The sequence below is a fragment of the Leucopleurus acutus genome, assembly GCF_964270905.1.
Source record: "Leucopleurus acutus genome assembly, chromosome: 1".
In the NCBI taxonomy this organism is placed as follows: domain Eukaryota; kingdom Metazoa; phylum Chordata; class Mammalia; order Artiodactyla; family Delphinidae; genus Leucopleurus; species Leucopleurus acutus.
The window spans coordinates 13,610,456-13,626,817 of NC_139142.1; the positions used below are offsets into that span (position 1 = coordinate 13,610,456).

The window sequence follows — 16,362 nt, forward strand, 5'->3', positions numbered from 1 at the left end:
CGTATGTGAGGCCCAGGTTACTAAACACCCCATAACGCACAGGACAATCCTGCACAACGAAGGATTATCTTGACCAGAGTGCCAGTTACTGCTCTGACCTCCCCGGCCCTCCAATCCCACTCACTCCAGCAATACCCACTTGGTTTCTCCATCACAAACCAGAATATCCCCAACTCCGCCTCTCTGCCCAGGACGCTTTCCCCCAGCTCTCCATCCACACGGCTCCCTCGCTTCTTCCAGGTCTCTGCTTAAATGTCACCACGTCAGTGAGGCGTTCCCTGACCATCCTATTCGTGAGCAGCCTCCCTTCCTGACACAGGGGATAGCATAGTGCGTGAGGATGTTACTGGGCTCCTGGGCGCTTGTCGACCCTCTCTGTGCTTCAGTTCTCCCATCTGTAAAGGGGACTAACAGCTCTGTTGTAGGGCTGTTATGAGGATTACATGAGCGTATGTGTGTGTATGGACTATGCTTTTAGAAGAATGCCTGGAACTTAGCGTAAGCACTATGTTAGCTCTGAAAATCTAAAACAACCGAAACCAACTTGGAAATTAAGCTATTACCTAACTTATTATATTAATGGCAAAACTTAATTTTGTTAACTCATTAGATGACAGAAGTTGACCTAAGCTAACATGAGGCTACTTGTAACACCACTAAGGATGTTAATAGATGGTGTATGTACCATACTATGTTTCCATGCTCCAAATACATCTTGTCTCAAGGACTTTGAGTAAAGGACTGTGCACCTAAATTATTCTTCTACTTTATTTTTCTCTAGAGCAATTATCACCATTTGGATACATATAAACTTGGTTTTTGTGTAATTCTCACCATCGTAAAGTCAAGGATTACATGTTCTTATTGCACTCCCTGCACCTGGAAAAGTACCTGCTACATAGCAGGTGCTCAATAAATACGTGTTGAAATGAATGGTTAAATTTTATGATGCCCAAAATACAACATAGAACATTTCTTAGGTAGAAGGAAGTTTATTTCATGGAAGATGGTGACCAGTTAGTTGTTCTTTAACTCAGGAGGGAAGGCTTGGATCCAATTCATCTGTGTGACAGTGGAACTCTGGGTTAATGTGATGTTTAGTCCCTGTATGTTCCTCCCCTCCCAGGCACCAACCTCGTGCTCCACTCTTCCCTGACCATCCACAAAGGCTCAGGGTGTCCATGATCAGTTCCAAAGAGAACTCCAAAATATACCATGTGTACACCGACCTTCTGAGTGCAACATCGCCAATAAACAATTCCACTTGACCGTCCCACTATAATAAATCAGTCTAATCGAGTTGACCATTCTCCCACCGAAACCAGTTTCATTTCCTGACTTCTCTAATGATGATGGTGACCACCATCCCCCGTCTCCCTACCAGCCACACCCCAAGCCCAGGACTTGCCTTTGAAGCATCTCCCACAGTCAGTTACGCACAAAGTTTAGGCAGTGCTTTCACTGGTACAGCCTCCATCCTGGCTTTCGTTCGATTCCTCATTAACAAATCTGTGCTGAGCGCCCCTCCATGCCAGGCACCGGAGGGCACTGAACAAGACAGAAATGGACTTGGCTCAGAGGTGAGAAGGGAAGCCAGTGATCACACAAGCAACCACACTGAAAGGGAAACAACATAGACCATGCAAGAAGCCCAGGGCATATGGACACCCTGCCTGGAACAGAGTAGTGTCTGGAAAGAGCAATTGCTAAAATAAGTAATATGTGTGCCATGAGTTGTTGGACAGATGGACACCAGGAGGCTGAGGAAGCAAGGAGAGTTTCAGTGACGTTTAAGCTGAGAGCTGAAAGTCAGTGTAGGCCTTGCTGGGTGAAAATCTACTTATGCAGAATGGTCAGAATTACACTGCAATTACATAACACATATACAACCAGCTGTTTGACAGAACCTCTTTGGTCCTAATGTAAATCCCATGAGAGCATGAACCTCTCATTCTAACGGTGGAGTAGGTACCACGGAGGGGCCACACGCATTGGACTATCACTAGTGACCCGTGCGTCAAGACTATGCTCTTCCACTCCCAGTTCTTTCATTATACTTTATCAGTGAATTTACCGCTCTGAACTTAAAGTTGAACTCTTCTGCCTGTGGGTCAAATCACCAAGCGTGGCACCTCACACCCTCGTGGCTGCTGTGCAGATGAGGCGTCTGAGGCTCAGAGAGGTTAAGAAACTTGTTCATGGCAAAAGACTCGTTCAGGAGTAGACAGATCATCTCGTCCAGGACCGTCTGATGATGTAAAGCTCATACTCTCTCTTCTCTACAAGATGAGACAGAACAGTGAGCTCCCAAGCACACGCACAAGTGCTCTTAAGGATGTGCAGGAGGCAGAGACCAGTAGCGGCAGGCAAAGCCTCCTTGAGAAGAGGCCAGCCCTGAGCACAATACTGACGAGATGAGCAGCAGCTGGAGAGGCAGAGGAAAAGGACCAAGGCATCTGGAAAGGGGACTCCATGGGCTGCTGGCAGGATGACTTCAGGGGCAAAGGAGGCCAGCCCGGTGGCTGCTGGCAGTTCCCGCCAGGAAGTACAGGAGAAGCAAGGTGGAAATGGGGTGGCCAGGGTCTGAATGCCAATGGAGGACTCCAGACTTCAGCTTACAGGAAACGGGCGAGGATTCTGAACATGGGACGGTGAGGAAGACCCGTGTCTCTGAAAGATGAATGGTCATGGACAACGAGGACAGGTGGCCTGGGAAGAGTACGACCTGTGTGATGGGACAGCAGACAGGCAATCATTTCAGAAGTCCAGGGATTAGAAAAGGAAACTTGGAGACATCTGAAGGCAGAGTAAGCTTTGTTAGCTATTTCGAAAGCGTCCACGTGCCCACGTCAAGAATACAGTTGATCTCTTTCTATTGAAATCATTTCTGTGTCTGGCTTCTGACATCTCTGAGATTCTGAGCATCTCAAAGGCACTACATACATCTTCTTATTGTTTTATCCCGAGTGCCCAGCATCCACAGGAGGAAGGACCTCGGTAAACGCTCCAAGGAAGGAAGAGCACAAGAGGACAACTGGGCTTCAAGCCTGATGAGAGCGGGCAGGTGCCTCTGGGGCAAAGAGGGGTGACGGGAAAGGAACCTCCTTCTAGATAGATGAGCTCGGTTTGGGAGATAAGGTTGGAAACAAAAAAGAAAGGAGTTACTAGTAGATGTCACTTATACTTGGGATCTGTACCTTCCCTTGTTATGAAAGGGCTGGAGAGCGGGCTCTAAGTATGTTCTAAATTGTTATAGAAGTTACATTTCTCAGGTATCCTTTCATAAAACTGGAGTGCTACGGGGGCTTTTTCTCCTTTACATAACAAAGTAAAATGTGCTGCAGTTTCTTTTGACCTAACTGGTCTTCACAGAAAACAGGAGCACTAAAACCGTATCTTAATTAAGAGGCATTAGAAGGTAGAGCTGAAGAGTGCCAGTCGTGGAGCCAAATGCCCAGGGTTCAAATCCTGCTTCTACCACTTACTACCGTGTGACCACGGGCAGCCTTTTCAACCACTCATTTCTCCAAGTTCTCATGGAGCTGTTGAGCATTAAATGAATAAACGTACATAAAGCATTTAGAACAGCGTCTGGCATGTCGAAATCCCTGAATGAATGTTACTTGTTATCCTTTAAACATCTTGGCAAGTATAGTTTTTGGTCTAGGTGCTCCAGAATAAAATTAGAAGCCACAGATTCACAAAGACAAATTTCAAATTCTTCAATTAACTTGCAAGTTATAATTAAGCCAGTCAGTACTACAGCAGACATTCACAGTACAAAACCGCCACCAAATATTAAATGAATCAACCGACAGTAGATGCTTTCTGGACTTAAGTGCAAGAACACAGGTGCACTTGTCTGAGAAGATCTGTTCTGAAGGTATCTGAATCTGTTTTTATTCATCTAGCTGCAGGGACTCACTCAGATTCTCCCTGAAAGCCCCATGGGCTTTCTCAGCTCTGTGCCCTTCATCCCCTAGCTCCTCGGCTCAGATTCCCCTCCCAATCCACCTGGTTTACGTCCAGACCTACCTTGAGACCTACATGAAATACCACTTTCTTATCTTTAGCTGGTGGTCTCTCACACAACCAGACCCTGCTCCCGCCAGAAAATGTTTCCAACACTGGTCCTTACACAGCGGAACGACGAGGGGCCAGCGTCGTCTCTCCCGGCAGCCCCTGCACGGCAGGAGCACGCCTCGCTCTTTTTCCCAGTCGTGCTCCCAGGGCTGAGCACACACTGTCGTTAAACTATGAAACTCAGCCCGTAGAAAAGGATTACTCACGGGGTTAACTTAATCTCAACCTCCCTTAGTGCCCTTAAATCATAATCAGTAAATCTCATGCAACTTCTGTGAAGCACATCTATCCTTTTCACTCCACTTTGAGGAAAAACAATCCCCAAATTGTCTTTTCCAGGGAAAGTAAAGAGAGGCTCAAGACTGCAGCACAGGATCGGAGACTTGAGACTCCAGGCTGCGGGCTGGCCCTATGGATTCTGGACTTTGAAGCTCCCACAATCGCGAGTCAATTCCTTAAAATAAAAATACCTCTCTGTGTATCTCATCTACTGGTTCCGTTTCTCTGGAGAACCCTGACTAACACGGCAGCGTGAGAGGAATCGTCCCTCCCTTCCCAGGACCCAACGTTTCCATTTCTATCCTACAGGCCAGCCCTCCAAACAGCCTCTCCTCTCCTTTATCCCTGGGTCCCCGGCACCAGGATTTCCATCTCTAGTAACCCTCAAAGACCCACAGCAAGCACTCTTACATAGAAGACTTCGACACTAACATCTTGGAGGAAAAGTCTACCTAATGGCAGGAGGGGAGTAAAAGAGATCACTTCTGATCACTCTGTGGACAAAAGGTGAGCTGCACGCTTTTGAATGCTTAATTTCTTGGGGCACCTGTTTTCTCAGCCAAAAAACCCATGATGCTAGACGAGATCACTTTTCCCCAATGACTGATATGTTCCTTTATATTGCTCTGACCCTCTCACCCTATTTTGAGAAAAAACATTCTGCTAATAGTTAAGAGGATTTTAACCAAAGTTGGAAGAATAGCCATCAGATTCAATTCAACATTGCTGCAAAGTGGTATGATTTCAGTAAGAGCCTTGATGAGTATAAAAACATATTATAATGGGTAGAGAATCTGTCAGATCTGATTGAGGGAAATGTCTGTCACATCATTTCAGGTACTCAACACAGAGCAAAACAACAAGCTTTGTAATAAAGTAGCCCTTGGGATGTATGATGGCCTACCACTCCGCAATGCTTCCAACGGTAGCGTTGTAGAATCAGAAGCAAGTAGATAATTTCATTGAGTCCTACTGACTCATCAGCATATACAAGGAAGCAAAGGTCACACACAGCATCACGATGTGACAGAACCAGTATTAAAAGCCAGGTTTTTCTCCTTGCAACTTAGTAAGCTGGTTTAACAGACAGTTACTGAGCACATAGGTGAGCTGACACTGAAATGTGGTCTCTGAGTATCCAGGTCACTTGGGAGGCTGTTCAAGGATCCACATTAGGCCCCAATTCATGTTTTTGTTGGTTAACTTCATAGAAGACTGGGTAGTATTATAACTTAATTTCTCATCACTTGAAATTCAGGAATACTGGTAATAATCTAGCTTTCTCAAGTGTGTTTTATTTAAAATACACTTGGGGGAGGAAGTAACAATCTCCCACTCACCAAGGCCCAAACTCCTCACCCACAGAGGGGCCACACGGCCTCCATGCCTCTGCTCTCTCTGGCATTTCCTATCTGTCTCAGGCAATGACTTCTCCACCCAGGGGATCTACAGTTCAGGTCTCATACTCAGGTAACCTACTCTTTACAGGCAGAAGTTTCTCTTTTTATAGGCACACAGCAAAGAGAAGGGCACTAATTCCCCTCGCCATCCTTCACAGCCTTGAGGGCAGAGCTTGAACAAGTGTAACGACAGCTCTCATGTCATGGGCTGATATGTCTCCAGCACTGGGCTCTGTCATTTAACTCTCACAATAACCCCCAAAGGCAGCCATCACCTTTCCCATTTCATACAACAGGAAAGAGCCTCGGGTTAAATAAATTTCCCAAGTTCACGGAGCTAGTGAATAACAGAAGAGCCCGATCTTTAGGACTCAGGAGTATGCTTTCCCATTGTGCTATGGCTCCTCAGAAACGTCTGGGAAGCCCGCTCTCACATCTAACCCCCACCACTAACACTGTTTAGTCTCGGACCCGTATCCGGAGCCAGGGGCAAAGGTTAGCCACTAATTTCCATAAACTAGGAAAGTAACTTGGTTGCTTCTAAGTGGTTCTTTGGTTGAAAAGTGTGTTCATGAAAGCTTTTAAACTTCTGTTTAAGTTTGTTCATCATTAAAGAAATAATTCTACTCTGTGATACCTTAATTAGTTGCTATTGGCATCAACTGTGTTATTAAATTATGAAGAGATGCCTAACGGTCTCTGTAGATTAGAAGCCAGAAACTAAAGTTCTAGTCCAGCTCTATTTTATAGCTTGTTATAAAAACAGACACAAAAATGCTAATAGGTAGGGACTTTCTTATAGGGGGTGACAAAAATAATCTAAAATTGGATTATTGTGATGGTTTCATAATTCTGTGAATATACTAAATCATTAAATTGTAGACTTCAAATTGGTAAACTTTATAGTATGTTAATTATATCTTAATAAAGATGTTTAAAAAAAACACAAAGAGATTTGATTGCTCAAGTTTCACTTATCTAAGAAGAAAACAATTAAGGAATATTAATTTTACCATGTTATTCTTCTTCTGTATTTACTCCAAATGTCAATTTGCTTAATTCCTATTTCTGAAGTATTAAATACAGAAGCAAACACAAACTTTATGCAAACCGTGTAAACATCTACACTTATAAGTAAAATCAGGCAATGATCCCTCTACCAAGGGATTCATGTCAAGGGCCTACTTTAAATAAGGCTCATAGAAGACACACACATACACAAAGAAAACTAGCAACAATCCACAAAGTCACTGTTTGGAACCCTATTCAGTACTCTTAGCAGGAGTTACAAATACACTTGTAACAACTCCTCCCATCAGGAATGTAAGAACTACGTACCTTGTGACAAGGAACCACGCAAGTTGACTGAAGTCTGGAGAGGGTCTCATATATGTCTTAATATGTGGCATGGCATTGCTGCGGCCTGACGTGTCAGCTGACCATTTGCTAGTGACGGGAAAGACACGCATCACTAATTAGAAAATATAAATTGGTCATAGTCCTAGTATGAGGAAACTGTCTCAAAAGCAAACTCCTATCATCTAAAAAACAGTGAGTACATTGTTCTCTGTGATATGACCTGTGATATCTCCTTAAACTGTACTCAGCTAACAGCATAACACATGTTCATTTTAGAATGTAGGTTCGCAGAAGAAAAATTTACCACCACCTACAAAAAGCACTGTAACCTTTCGTATGGCCTTCCCGTCTTGTTATGAATACACATACATATTATTTCTATTGTGCTTTTAACCGCATGAATGCACATCTGGTCTCCTTGAAAGCAGGAACTGTGCTCCCGGAGCATGTTACTGAGTATAAGAGGCTCATCAAATGCTATTGAAAGAATAAAATACAAAATGGGAAAAATACAAACAGTATGAATATCAAAATGGAATGCTGAAAGGCAGGGGGACAATTCAGAAATATTCCAGTCAAATGCTGATATTCATATATCTGAGTTTGGTTTCTAAGTTTCCAACATTTTTAGGACTACGGTTCCATGGGGAAAAAAATGACCTATATTACGAGGCAACAATCCTTACTTATGAATATAAGAGGATGGTCCCTCAAGAAAACAGATTGTCTGCAAGAGTAAAATCAGGATTAGGTAGTTTCGTTATTAGATTGTTACATTCACTTGTATGAGGACAATATTGAAAGGAGTTCAATTTTTAAAAATGTCCTCTGCAAAACCAAACATCTCCAAAGAAAGCATTAAAGAAAGGCTCCAGGATGAATGGCGTACTGAATTAGATTGAAAGCTTCTTTTTTTTTTTTTTTTGGCCTTGCTGCACTGCACGTGGGATCTTAGTTCCCCGACCAGGGACTGAATCCGGGCCCTTGGCAGTGAAAGCGTGGAGTCCTAACCACTGGACCGCCAGGGAACTCCCAGACTGAAAGCTAGAGAAATGTAATCTGCCCTCGTTTCTGGCGTCCAGCATAATGAATGCTTGTTGAAGCAAGTATGAAACTAGAACTGGCCTAGAACACGCAAGATGTGCAGCCACTGCAGCCAGAAGAGGACGCAGGACACCCCGCTCACCTGAACACTCGGCCATTTGCTGACTGTTACAACAAGCCAAAGGCACCCCGTGCCCTGGAGAGAGTGGCGTGGATTCTTCCCTCGGTAAGCCTGTGGTTTCACAGCGTATGAATGTGTAGACGGAAGGATGACATATTTTGGAAATGTGGACGAAAATTGCTGCTTATGTAAATTCGAAACTTCCCAACATGTTCTTTTATTTACCTTTTTCTCTGTATGCCAATATTTGACTCTTTGGTATTAAAAAACATTTCCAAGAAATGTTTAGAACCTTGTTTTAAATGATTTCTATCACTAACATATGCAGATAAAAAATATAGCTATATTATATAAGGTCCTTTTTTTTAAAAAAAAATCATACTGACAAATAACATTCTTATTTTACCCTAAAGAAGCAAAGGCAGCATTCTAAACCTATTACTTACTGAAAATAGGAATGGAGCCAATTCTGTTTCTCCGCCGTCTGGATGCTATAGGGAAGAGAGCCCCCGGCTTTTAAAATAAGAAAAATAAAAAAATGAAAATTACTGACTATAATTTGAGGATCCTTTGTTAAGAAGAAAATCTACAGCAAACAGTTGGAAGGTAAAAGAAAACCACTACTTACTTCATCTTATGGAACAGTTCTTTGAAAGAAAATGGCTAAACAAACCTGCTTTGGGTTTGCTCTCTCAATGGGGTTTCCTTTCTTAGATATGCATGTCAAATAGTAAATGTTTACTATCTGAATAGAAAAAGGTATTTAATCACTGGGGTGGTAGTGGTGGTGGAAATTTAACATCTATAATAGCACAGATCTGAAATGTTAGGAAAGACCAGAGAATGAATCTCTGCCCATCCTGCTGTCCTCATGCAGGTGAGACACCCTTAGCCACATTTTGCAAGATGAGGTTTGGTGCACCTGTTTTTTGCCCAAGACCAGGACACTCGGGGGAAGGCACACTAGGATAAAAACTTCGTTCTCCTGCCTCCTTCACCTTTTACACTGATGTCTCCAAATAGACTTTGTCCTAGCGACACAGATTCTTACAAATGAAATAAAAGGATCACTAAATTAAAATGTTCACTAAACAGGTACATTTTTAAAAAGGAATTCTAAAAGCCATAGTCCTACAAAGAGAACGAAGATACAGTTCCAAGTGGAAACACAATTAGAAGCCATTTTTGTTCCTCTTTGAAAGGAAGAAAGTTCACTGTAGATTCATCAGTGACTTTCCAAACACGTTAGAACTTCTCCATAGTAATCTATATCCAAAGAGGGCTTTAAATTCCTGACATATCGAATAAGGCATGTTGTATCTCCCACTACAAATTAACTAAGAACATAGCTGAGGTTTCAAGGACCAGTTACCCAATAGCTTTATTGAAACTACCAAGTTCTTCCCTACTGAAAAACATGCTTTGCATGGATCTAGCCTATTAGAAGTACAGAAAGGAGGAAAAAAAAAAAAAAGCAGCCAAACCAACCAGAAAATCACCATGTCCCTGAGTCTCAGTGAAGTAATTTTAGCTTGCCATTAAAAAGCAAAAAATGGGGCTTCCCTGGTGGCGCAGTGGTTGAGAGTCCGCCTGCCGATGCAGGGCACACGGGTTCGTGCCCTGGTCCGGGAAGATCCCACATGCTGCGGAGCGGCTGGGCCCGTGAGCCATGGCCGCTGAGCCTGCGCGTCCGGAGCCTGTGCTCCGCAACGGGAGAGGCCACAACAGTGAGAGGCCCGCGTACCACAAAAAAAAAAAAAAAAAAAAGGCAACAAATGGGCTAATACACTCCAAACTCTACTGAGATTTTCCTGGCAGGGTCACATGTAGTTTGATAAGCAATGAATGGACTAAGCTGGTCTAATTCAGAGCACTCTGCTTCCAGCCATAAGCAAATGCCAATCAGACTTCCCCTTTTCCCAAGGCATTACCCTGTTTGGGTTTCTGCTTAATACCTCCTGAATGCACTATCTGGGGGGGGGGCTGCTGAATTCTAAATAAGTTTAGTGCCCAGCACTGACATAAGGGAAATAGAGGACAAGACTGAAAGATGTCTACAAAACAGTCCTAGGATTTACAGATGAAGCTCTTGCAAGACAAGATATATCAACTGGGTTATACCAAAGGTTTCATCTCAGTATTAAGCATAAGTTCCGGACCTTCAATATTATCTGTATCTGGAATTCAAATCTGGAAGAACCACACAGTACTTCAGGCAGGGGGGATGTGGGGAGAGAGAGGTCAGAGAAAGGTATGACACACAGCTGTAGGGGAAGCTGGTTTTATCCGGACGTCTTGTCTGGACAACCAATATGCTGGTGGCAGAAGTGAGAACAATCTTATTGGTAAAAATATCAATCACTCAGAGCATTATTGTGAGGATTAAATAACACACAAATTGCCCAACTGCATGGCATCATCTTTGGAACACAGCACTGCTCAATATTACCTACTGTCATGATCCTTATCTAGTTAAGAGAGAATAATCTCTAAATTTCTAACCAACACTTTTCTGGTCTCAAGGAGGAAGGCATTTTTATTACTTGTTTTAAAAAGTTTACCGGGGCCATGTATAACTGAATCACTTTGCTGTACACCTGAAACTAACACAACATTGTAAATCAGCTATATCCCAATAAAATTAAAAAAGAAAATGTTTACCAGGGCATTTATGAAATATACACAAACACAAAATACAATCGGGACAGTTTCCCCAACAATTACCTGGATATCCTTCTAAGCTGGTCCGCACGTTTTCCACTGAAGGATAGATCTAAAAAAAAAAAAAACAAAACACTTGGAATTTACCACATGGAAGAACTATTTGTTAAAAGGAATGAAGATTCGTTTTTAAGAAAATGAAAATCTCAATTAGAAATACCTAAAGACTTAGAAAACGTGCTTTAAATTTTAAACAAGTTCCCATCTTACTGAAAAAAATTAAACTTCTAGTAATTAAACTACAGAAAGCATTTATAGTCAATGAAAGAAAATTACATTTCCATTTGAGTATTTTTTTTCCCTCTGAAATGACAAATTAACACTGAATTGAATGCAAAATTATTAATTCAAAGGTCTCTAAACTAATAATGCTTGTAATTCTGCTGGCAATGTTTTATCAAGCATTTTTTCCCTTGGCTTGACGACCTCAAGGAAGGAATGGAGAATTCGCAGGCTAGTCTGTGGCTGAGATGGAGCTCTGAGCAAACCAGCAAGCTCCCAGCACCAAATGATATTAGGGCCACTTGATTACAAATGACTATGCTAAGGGCCTGCTGCTTCCATCCCCAAACCACGGAATGAAACATCTCTCTATGACAACGAGGACTGATTTGATTCTTCCCCTGGACTAGAGGATAAGAACAGTGACCTCGAGGAGGGGGACACTCACCAGATGAAGAGGAACAGCCCTTCCTAGGGCCCTGCTTTCTTTGCCCAGTGTCACCAAGCTCTCTTTAAACTCAGAACACAACCATTTTGATTCATCGGCCCCCATGGAGCCAACGCTTGAGAACTGACCTACTATAGGCCAGGACTCTGCTTTAGGTATGGACGAGGTGTGTTCTTTCAGAATCTGTGAGAGAATAAAAACGAATGCTACCGTTACTCCAAACACGTGAACAGAAATGCTGTGACAACTCAGAACATGGTTTTCTGCCCTTGGAATGCCTCATTCACAAGGAAAGGCTGAAAATATTAGCAACCAAGTTCATATCCATGTGTAGTTTTTTTTCCTTCTTTGGGAAATATTTTTAAACACTGAAGATATTTTATTTTAATTGAGCAAGTGGACACAAGTATTCTTCTTCCAAAATTCTTTGATTTGTACTAAAAGCAAAAATAGATTAAAAAAATAAAAAGAAGACCCATTTTAGTAGCAATGTCAGATAAAGCACCAACCTGGCATAGGAAATTAGATTTTTGCCTTGAAGTTGCAATGGTTTAACATACCTAAACAATACTAGGAGGTCAAGCTATTGTATATTTTGACTCGTATCATTTGAATGAGGTTTAACCCTTGGGGCCTAGGCAGCTGTGATGCTCTGGAAATAAAAGGGAATATATTTACATATAGATACATACTACCATAAGCACTGCAGAAGACTGACCTGCATTTCCTGCTTTGTCTGATATTTATGCAAAGCTGCAGAAACAATTCAGAAAATACTGGGAAATTTTATCCATTTAAACACATACTGAGGGTCTTTCCTAGAGGCTGGAGATGGCAACAACAAAAAAAAAGCCGCAGTTCCTGCCCCAGTGGAGCTCATATTCTGACGGATGTATTGTTTACTTTATATGTACTATTTTCCATTAATATTTATAAACACACTTCCCCAAAGAGCCCAAATAGTTCTCAACTTCCACCCTGGGTGCAGCATGGCAAAGGAAACAGGACTGAGCCAACAAGACTCAGCTTCTATTTGGGGCTATTCTGGGCTCAGTCCTTGATCAGGTACACGACCCTAGCCAAGTCCCTGGGCTTCTCTTTACACCTCCGTGGAACATACGTCTGATCACCCATCTTCCCTGGAATGCAGCTCTGATGCACCACGAGTTCCTGACAGTGGAAAGTGGTCGCAAACTCCAAGATGCTCCTCAGCTTTCAATAAGATTGGGATGCTGCACAGTATGTGCGATCACCTGGCCGTTCTGAAACACTGGCCCACAGGCTAATACACACTAGTGCTTACCGAACACTCAACACATGCCTTGCATTCATTTCCTCATTTAATCCTTACGTAATTCTGTGAGGGAAGTACTATTATTACGCCCATTTTATGGATGTCAAGAGGGGTTAAGGAGCAAGGCAAGATCACATGGCTCGTAACCAGGTCAGGATTTGGCCCTGGGTGTGGGTATCCGCCCACAAAGTTGTGCACTTAGCCAGTATGTGGGACCCTCTCCGCCCCAGGTCAAGATAGAAAGATGGTGACTTCAAGACCTTGCCCACTTTCAGCTGTGGTGTCACTTACAAAAGGAAATTAAAGTGAAAAGTTGTCACTGGCTGGGCGGAATTCTCACACAACATAATTTATGGAAAAAGAGGGGCTTTTAAGAAAGCCCCTTTGAGGAATTTACCAAGGTCGATAAACTGACTCTAGAGAGAGGTGGAGAAAACTTTAAGCTTTAACCTGCTGGTTGTTTTATTTTGTTAAAGATCTTTCTTGGCTTATTTTCATACCAGCAGCAAATGTCATTGCCATAATTACAGTTCTCAGGGCAATGGTTTAGCAAACAAAACACATCATAGCTCAGCTGTAGTCTTCACTCAACGCTATTTTCTGTTCTTTGTTGAATTTGTGTTAAAAATCCTTGATGTGCTGATGAAAAGCTATAATACTTATACGAATAAAAAATCTCTATCTTTATTACAAGAAATAAAAAAAACTAAAAATCCTCCATATACTTTTGCCATTTAGAATTGTTAACTCTACATCTATAAATGAGGCAAAATGTTAAAATGCAAGTAATTACTGGAAACTATAATTACACAATCAATTATCACGTGCCTACTATTTGCCCAGAATTGTGCTAGAGATACTACGAAGCTGCCTTCAAAATATACCAATTATAAATGAAAAAGGACAGAACATACATTACATTTAAAAAAAATGGTAAAATAGTAAAAATTCTGTTACCTTCCTAAGCCTAAAATGTCCCCAATTATCTTTTTGATTTCCTTGAAAGCGTCCCGGGGTTGAGCCAATAAGGTAAACACTAAAAAGATATAAAGCACAAGTTATAGAACATAGTGATTTGTGGACTTCCCAAATCACAAAATATGCATGAAAAGTAACATTAAGCAAGAAATATTCTAAGAGCCAACCCACTTTCTTGAGATGCCTCTTCAGACTGACACTTAAAATCATTTTTGAGCACATCAAGTAATGGTGGGACACCCACGGAGTGTGAGGTACCAGGCAAAGAGCTCAGCAATTTTAAGAGAAAGCTCTCCAGGTGGGATGGGAGGGGGTGGGGTGATGGCACTCAGGTGAGGGGCAAGATCTCCCAGCCTCCACTTCAGTGCCCGAGGACCAGGAGGTGCAGACAGGGACAGGCCTGCTCTCATCACATCCCGAAGGACAGCTATCTCCTGCCAGGCCCCCGTGTCCCAGACCTCACATGACGCTCAAGGTAAGCACCCCGTTGCTAAGACGCCACGTACTTTGTTTCTGAGAGGTCGTGCTCCTGGATGGTATCTATCCACTCCTTGAGGGGAGAGGCGTTATAAGCCATCAAGTAGCTGATGAGGTCAGCTTTAAAGTGTGTGGTTGATTCTCCAGATCTGTGGGTCCCATGGACTATTCGTGGGTACAAGGGGCTCAACCACATTCTGGAATGCAAAAAAATATATATAACCTTTAACAGTCAGAAGCACAGCTGATCACAGTGGTACCTCTGTGCTGATTAGGCACTCACCCTAAGGAAGAGGTGAATTCTCACTACCTCTCTCCATGGTAGGTAAGGTCATCCTTATAAAACATGAAACAAATCTGATGTCACCACTCCAATGGTTCCCGTCACATTCAGAATTATTTCTGAAAACCTCACTGTGAATTTAAGACCCAGTAAGACCTGGCCTCTGTCCGCCTCTCCCGACTCAGTCTCTCCATGCTCTCTCCTTCATTCACGTACCTTCCCCCTCGCACCTCTACATCATTTTTAAAGACTTGATGACAACAGTTAAGTGTTCTACTCCTAACTGCTATAGCAACCCCACCACCAGCAGTAACCCCAGCAAGGTTCTGCCCATGCCCACGTCAATGTAGCTCTTTAGCCAAGTGGAAAATAAAAGTTATCTAAGAAAAAAATGTATGTGCAAATGTTTTCAATAAACAAACTCATTTTCATATATAACATATGGGATATATATATCCCAAATCTGGTGTCTGGAATGAGTATAGACCACATTTAGTCATGTTACATTAACACTAACCTCAGACTTTCAAATAATTCAGTAAAAAAACTTTAAAGACATCTTTCATCAATTCTTTGTCAGCATACTTTGCCCAAACTTCTATATCATACCCACAAATGGCAAACAAGCACAGCGAAACCCAGTCCTTCTGTGAAGTGGTCCCTCGTAGATTACAAAGAAGTATGGCTTCAAACTTCTTGTGCTGTTTCTTCAACAGCAAAATCAGGTTAACAGCCCTGCCTCACCAAGGCGCCCACGAGGTAATGAACAGGGTCTAACTTAAAGCAGCCTCAGCAAGTACGAGCTGTGTCTGCCTTTTTCCCCTTCTTGGGTTATTTCCACACTTCTACCCAACAAGCCAAAAGAGAAACTGCCCAATTCCTCTTTCACTCAGCGGCCCTCCAAGGAGACTAGTAAGAGGCAGGCTGTCAGGGCAGGAAGGATCCAGGACCACGAGGATCCCGGCTGTGCGTCTTGTGAACTCCGTACACGTTTCTAGCAGTGGCAAGTCACACCTTCCCTTCCCACCTCGAGGTGACCCCTCGCATGAGGGGTTATACTTGTGACCAGGACAGGAGTCCAGGCTCTGGACCTGGATCTGCTTCTACCTGGTTGTGTCATTCTGGGCAAGCTCGGTGACCCCTCTGGGCCTCCCTCTGACCCTGTGCGTGTAACGCGACCATGTCGGGCTGGCTGGCTAAGGTCTCTCCTCCCAGTAGCAACTCGGAGCCCAAAGGGTGAGTGGGGCTCCTCCTGGATTAGAGGTTCTCTCACGAGAGTTCTGAATGAGGAACATGACAGATGACGACTTTCTAAACGAGGATACCAAGATGTGAGGCGTTTTTAACATTTCACAAAACAAGAAGAGAAATCACCCTGGGCCAAATAATTTTAAAATTGAGAAATGAACAGGTGGACCAAGAAGCAGGTGAAAAGGATGGCTGGAACACATGTGGAGAAGGCAAGAATCAGCAGAGCCATGATAGGATGACCAGGAAATGAGATTACACAAAAAAACTACTTTTAAATATCGGGCTGGCCAAAAAGTTCATTTGGGTTTTTCCATAAGGTCTTACGGAAAAATCCGAACGAACCTTTTGGCCAAGCCAATATTTTAAAAAGTTACAACCCACGACATGAAAGTCTCAGAGAAA

At 42.8% G+C, this 16,362-nt stretch overlaps 1 protein-coding gene across 2 annotated transcripts in view; it reads right to left on the reverse strand.

Annotated features, from left to right (window-relative positions):
* Window positions 1–16,362, reverse strand: part of TDP1 (tyrosyl-DNA phosphodiesterase 1) — a gene marked incomplete at its 5' end in the record, with an annotated part of 69,133 nt that overhangs the window by 33,396 nt on the left and 19,375 nt on the right. For both annotated transcript variants that reach the window (XM_082841963.1, XM_082841962.1), the window contains 6 exons: window positions 7,101–7,208; window positions 8,733–8,799; window positions 11,011–11,059; window positions 11,678–11,860; window positions 13,929–14,007; window positions 14,456–14,623. In XM_082841963.1, coding sequence (XP_082698089.1) covers window positions 7,101–7,208; window positions 8,733–8,799; window positions 11,011–11,059; window positions 11,678–11,860; window positions 13,929–14,007; window positions 14,456–14,623 — 654 coding nt within the window. The remainder of the gene's footprint in view (window positions 1–7,100; window positions 7,209–8,732; window positions 8,800–11,010; window positions 11,060–11,677; window positions 11,861–13,928; window positions 14,008–14,455; window positions 14,624–16,362) is intronic.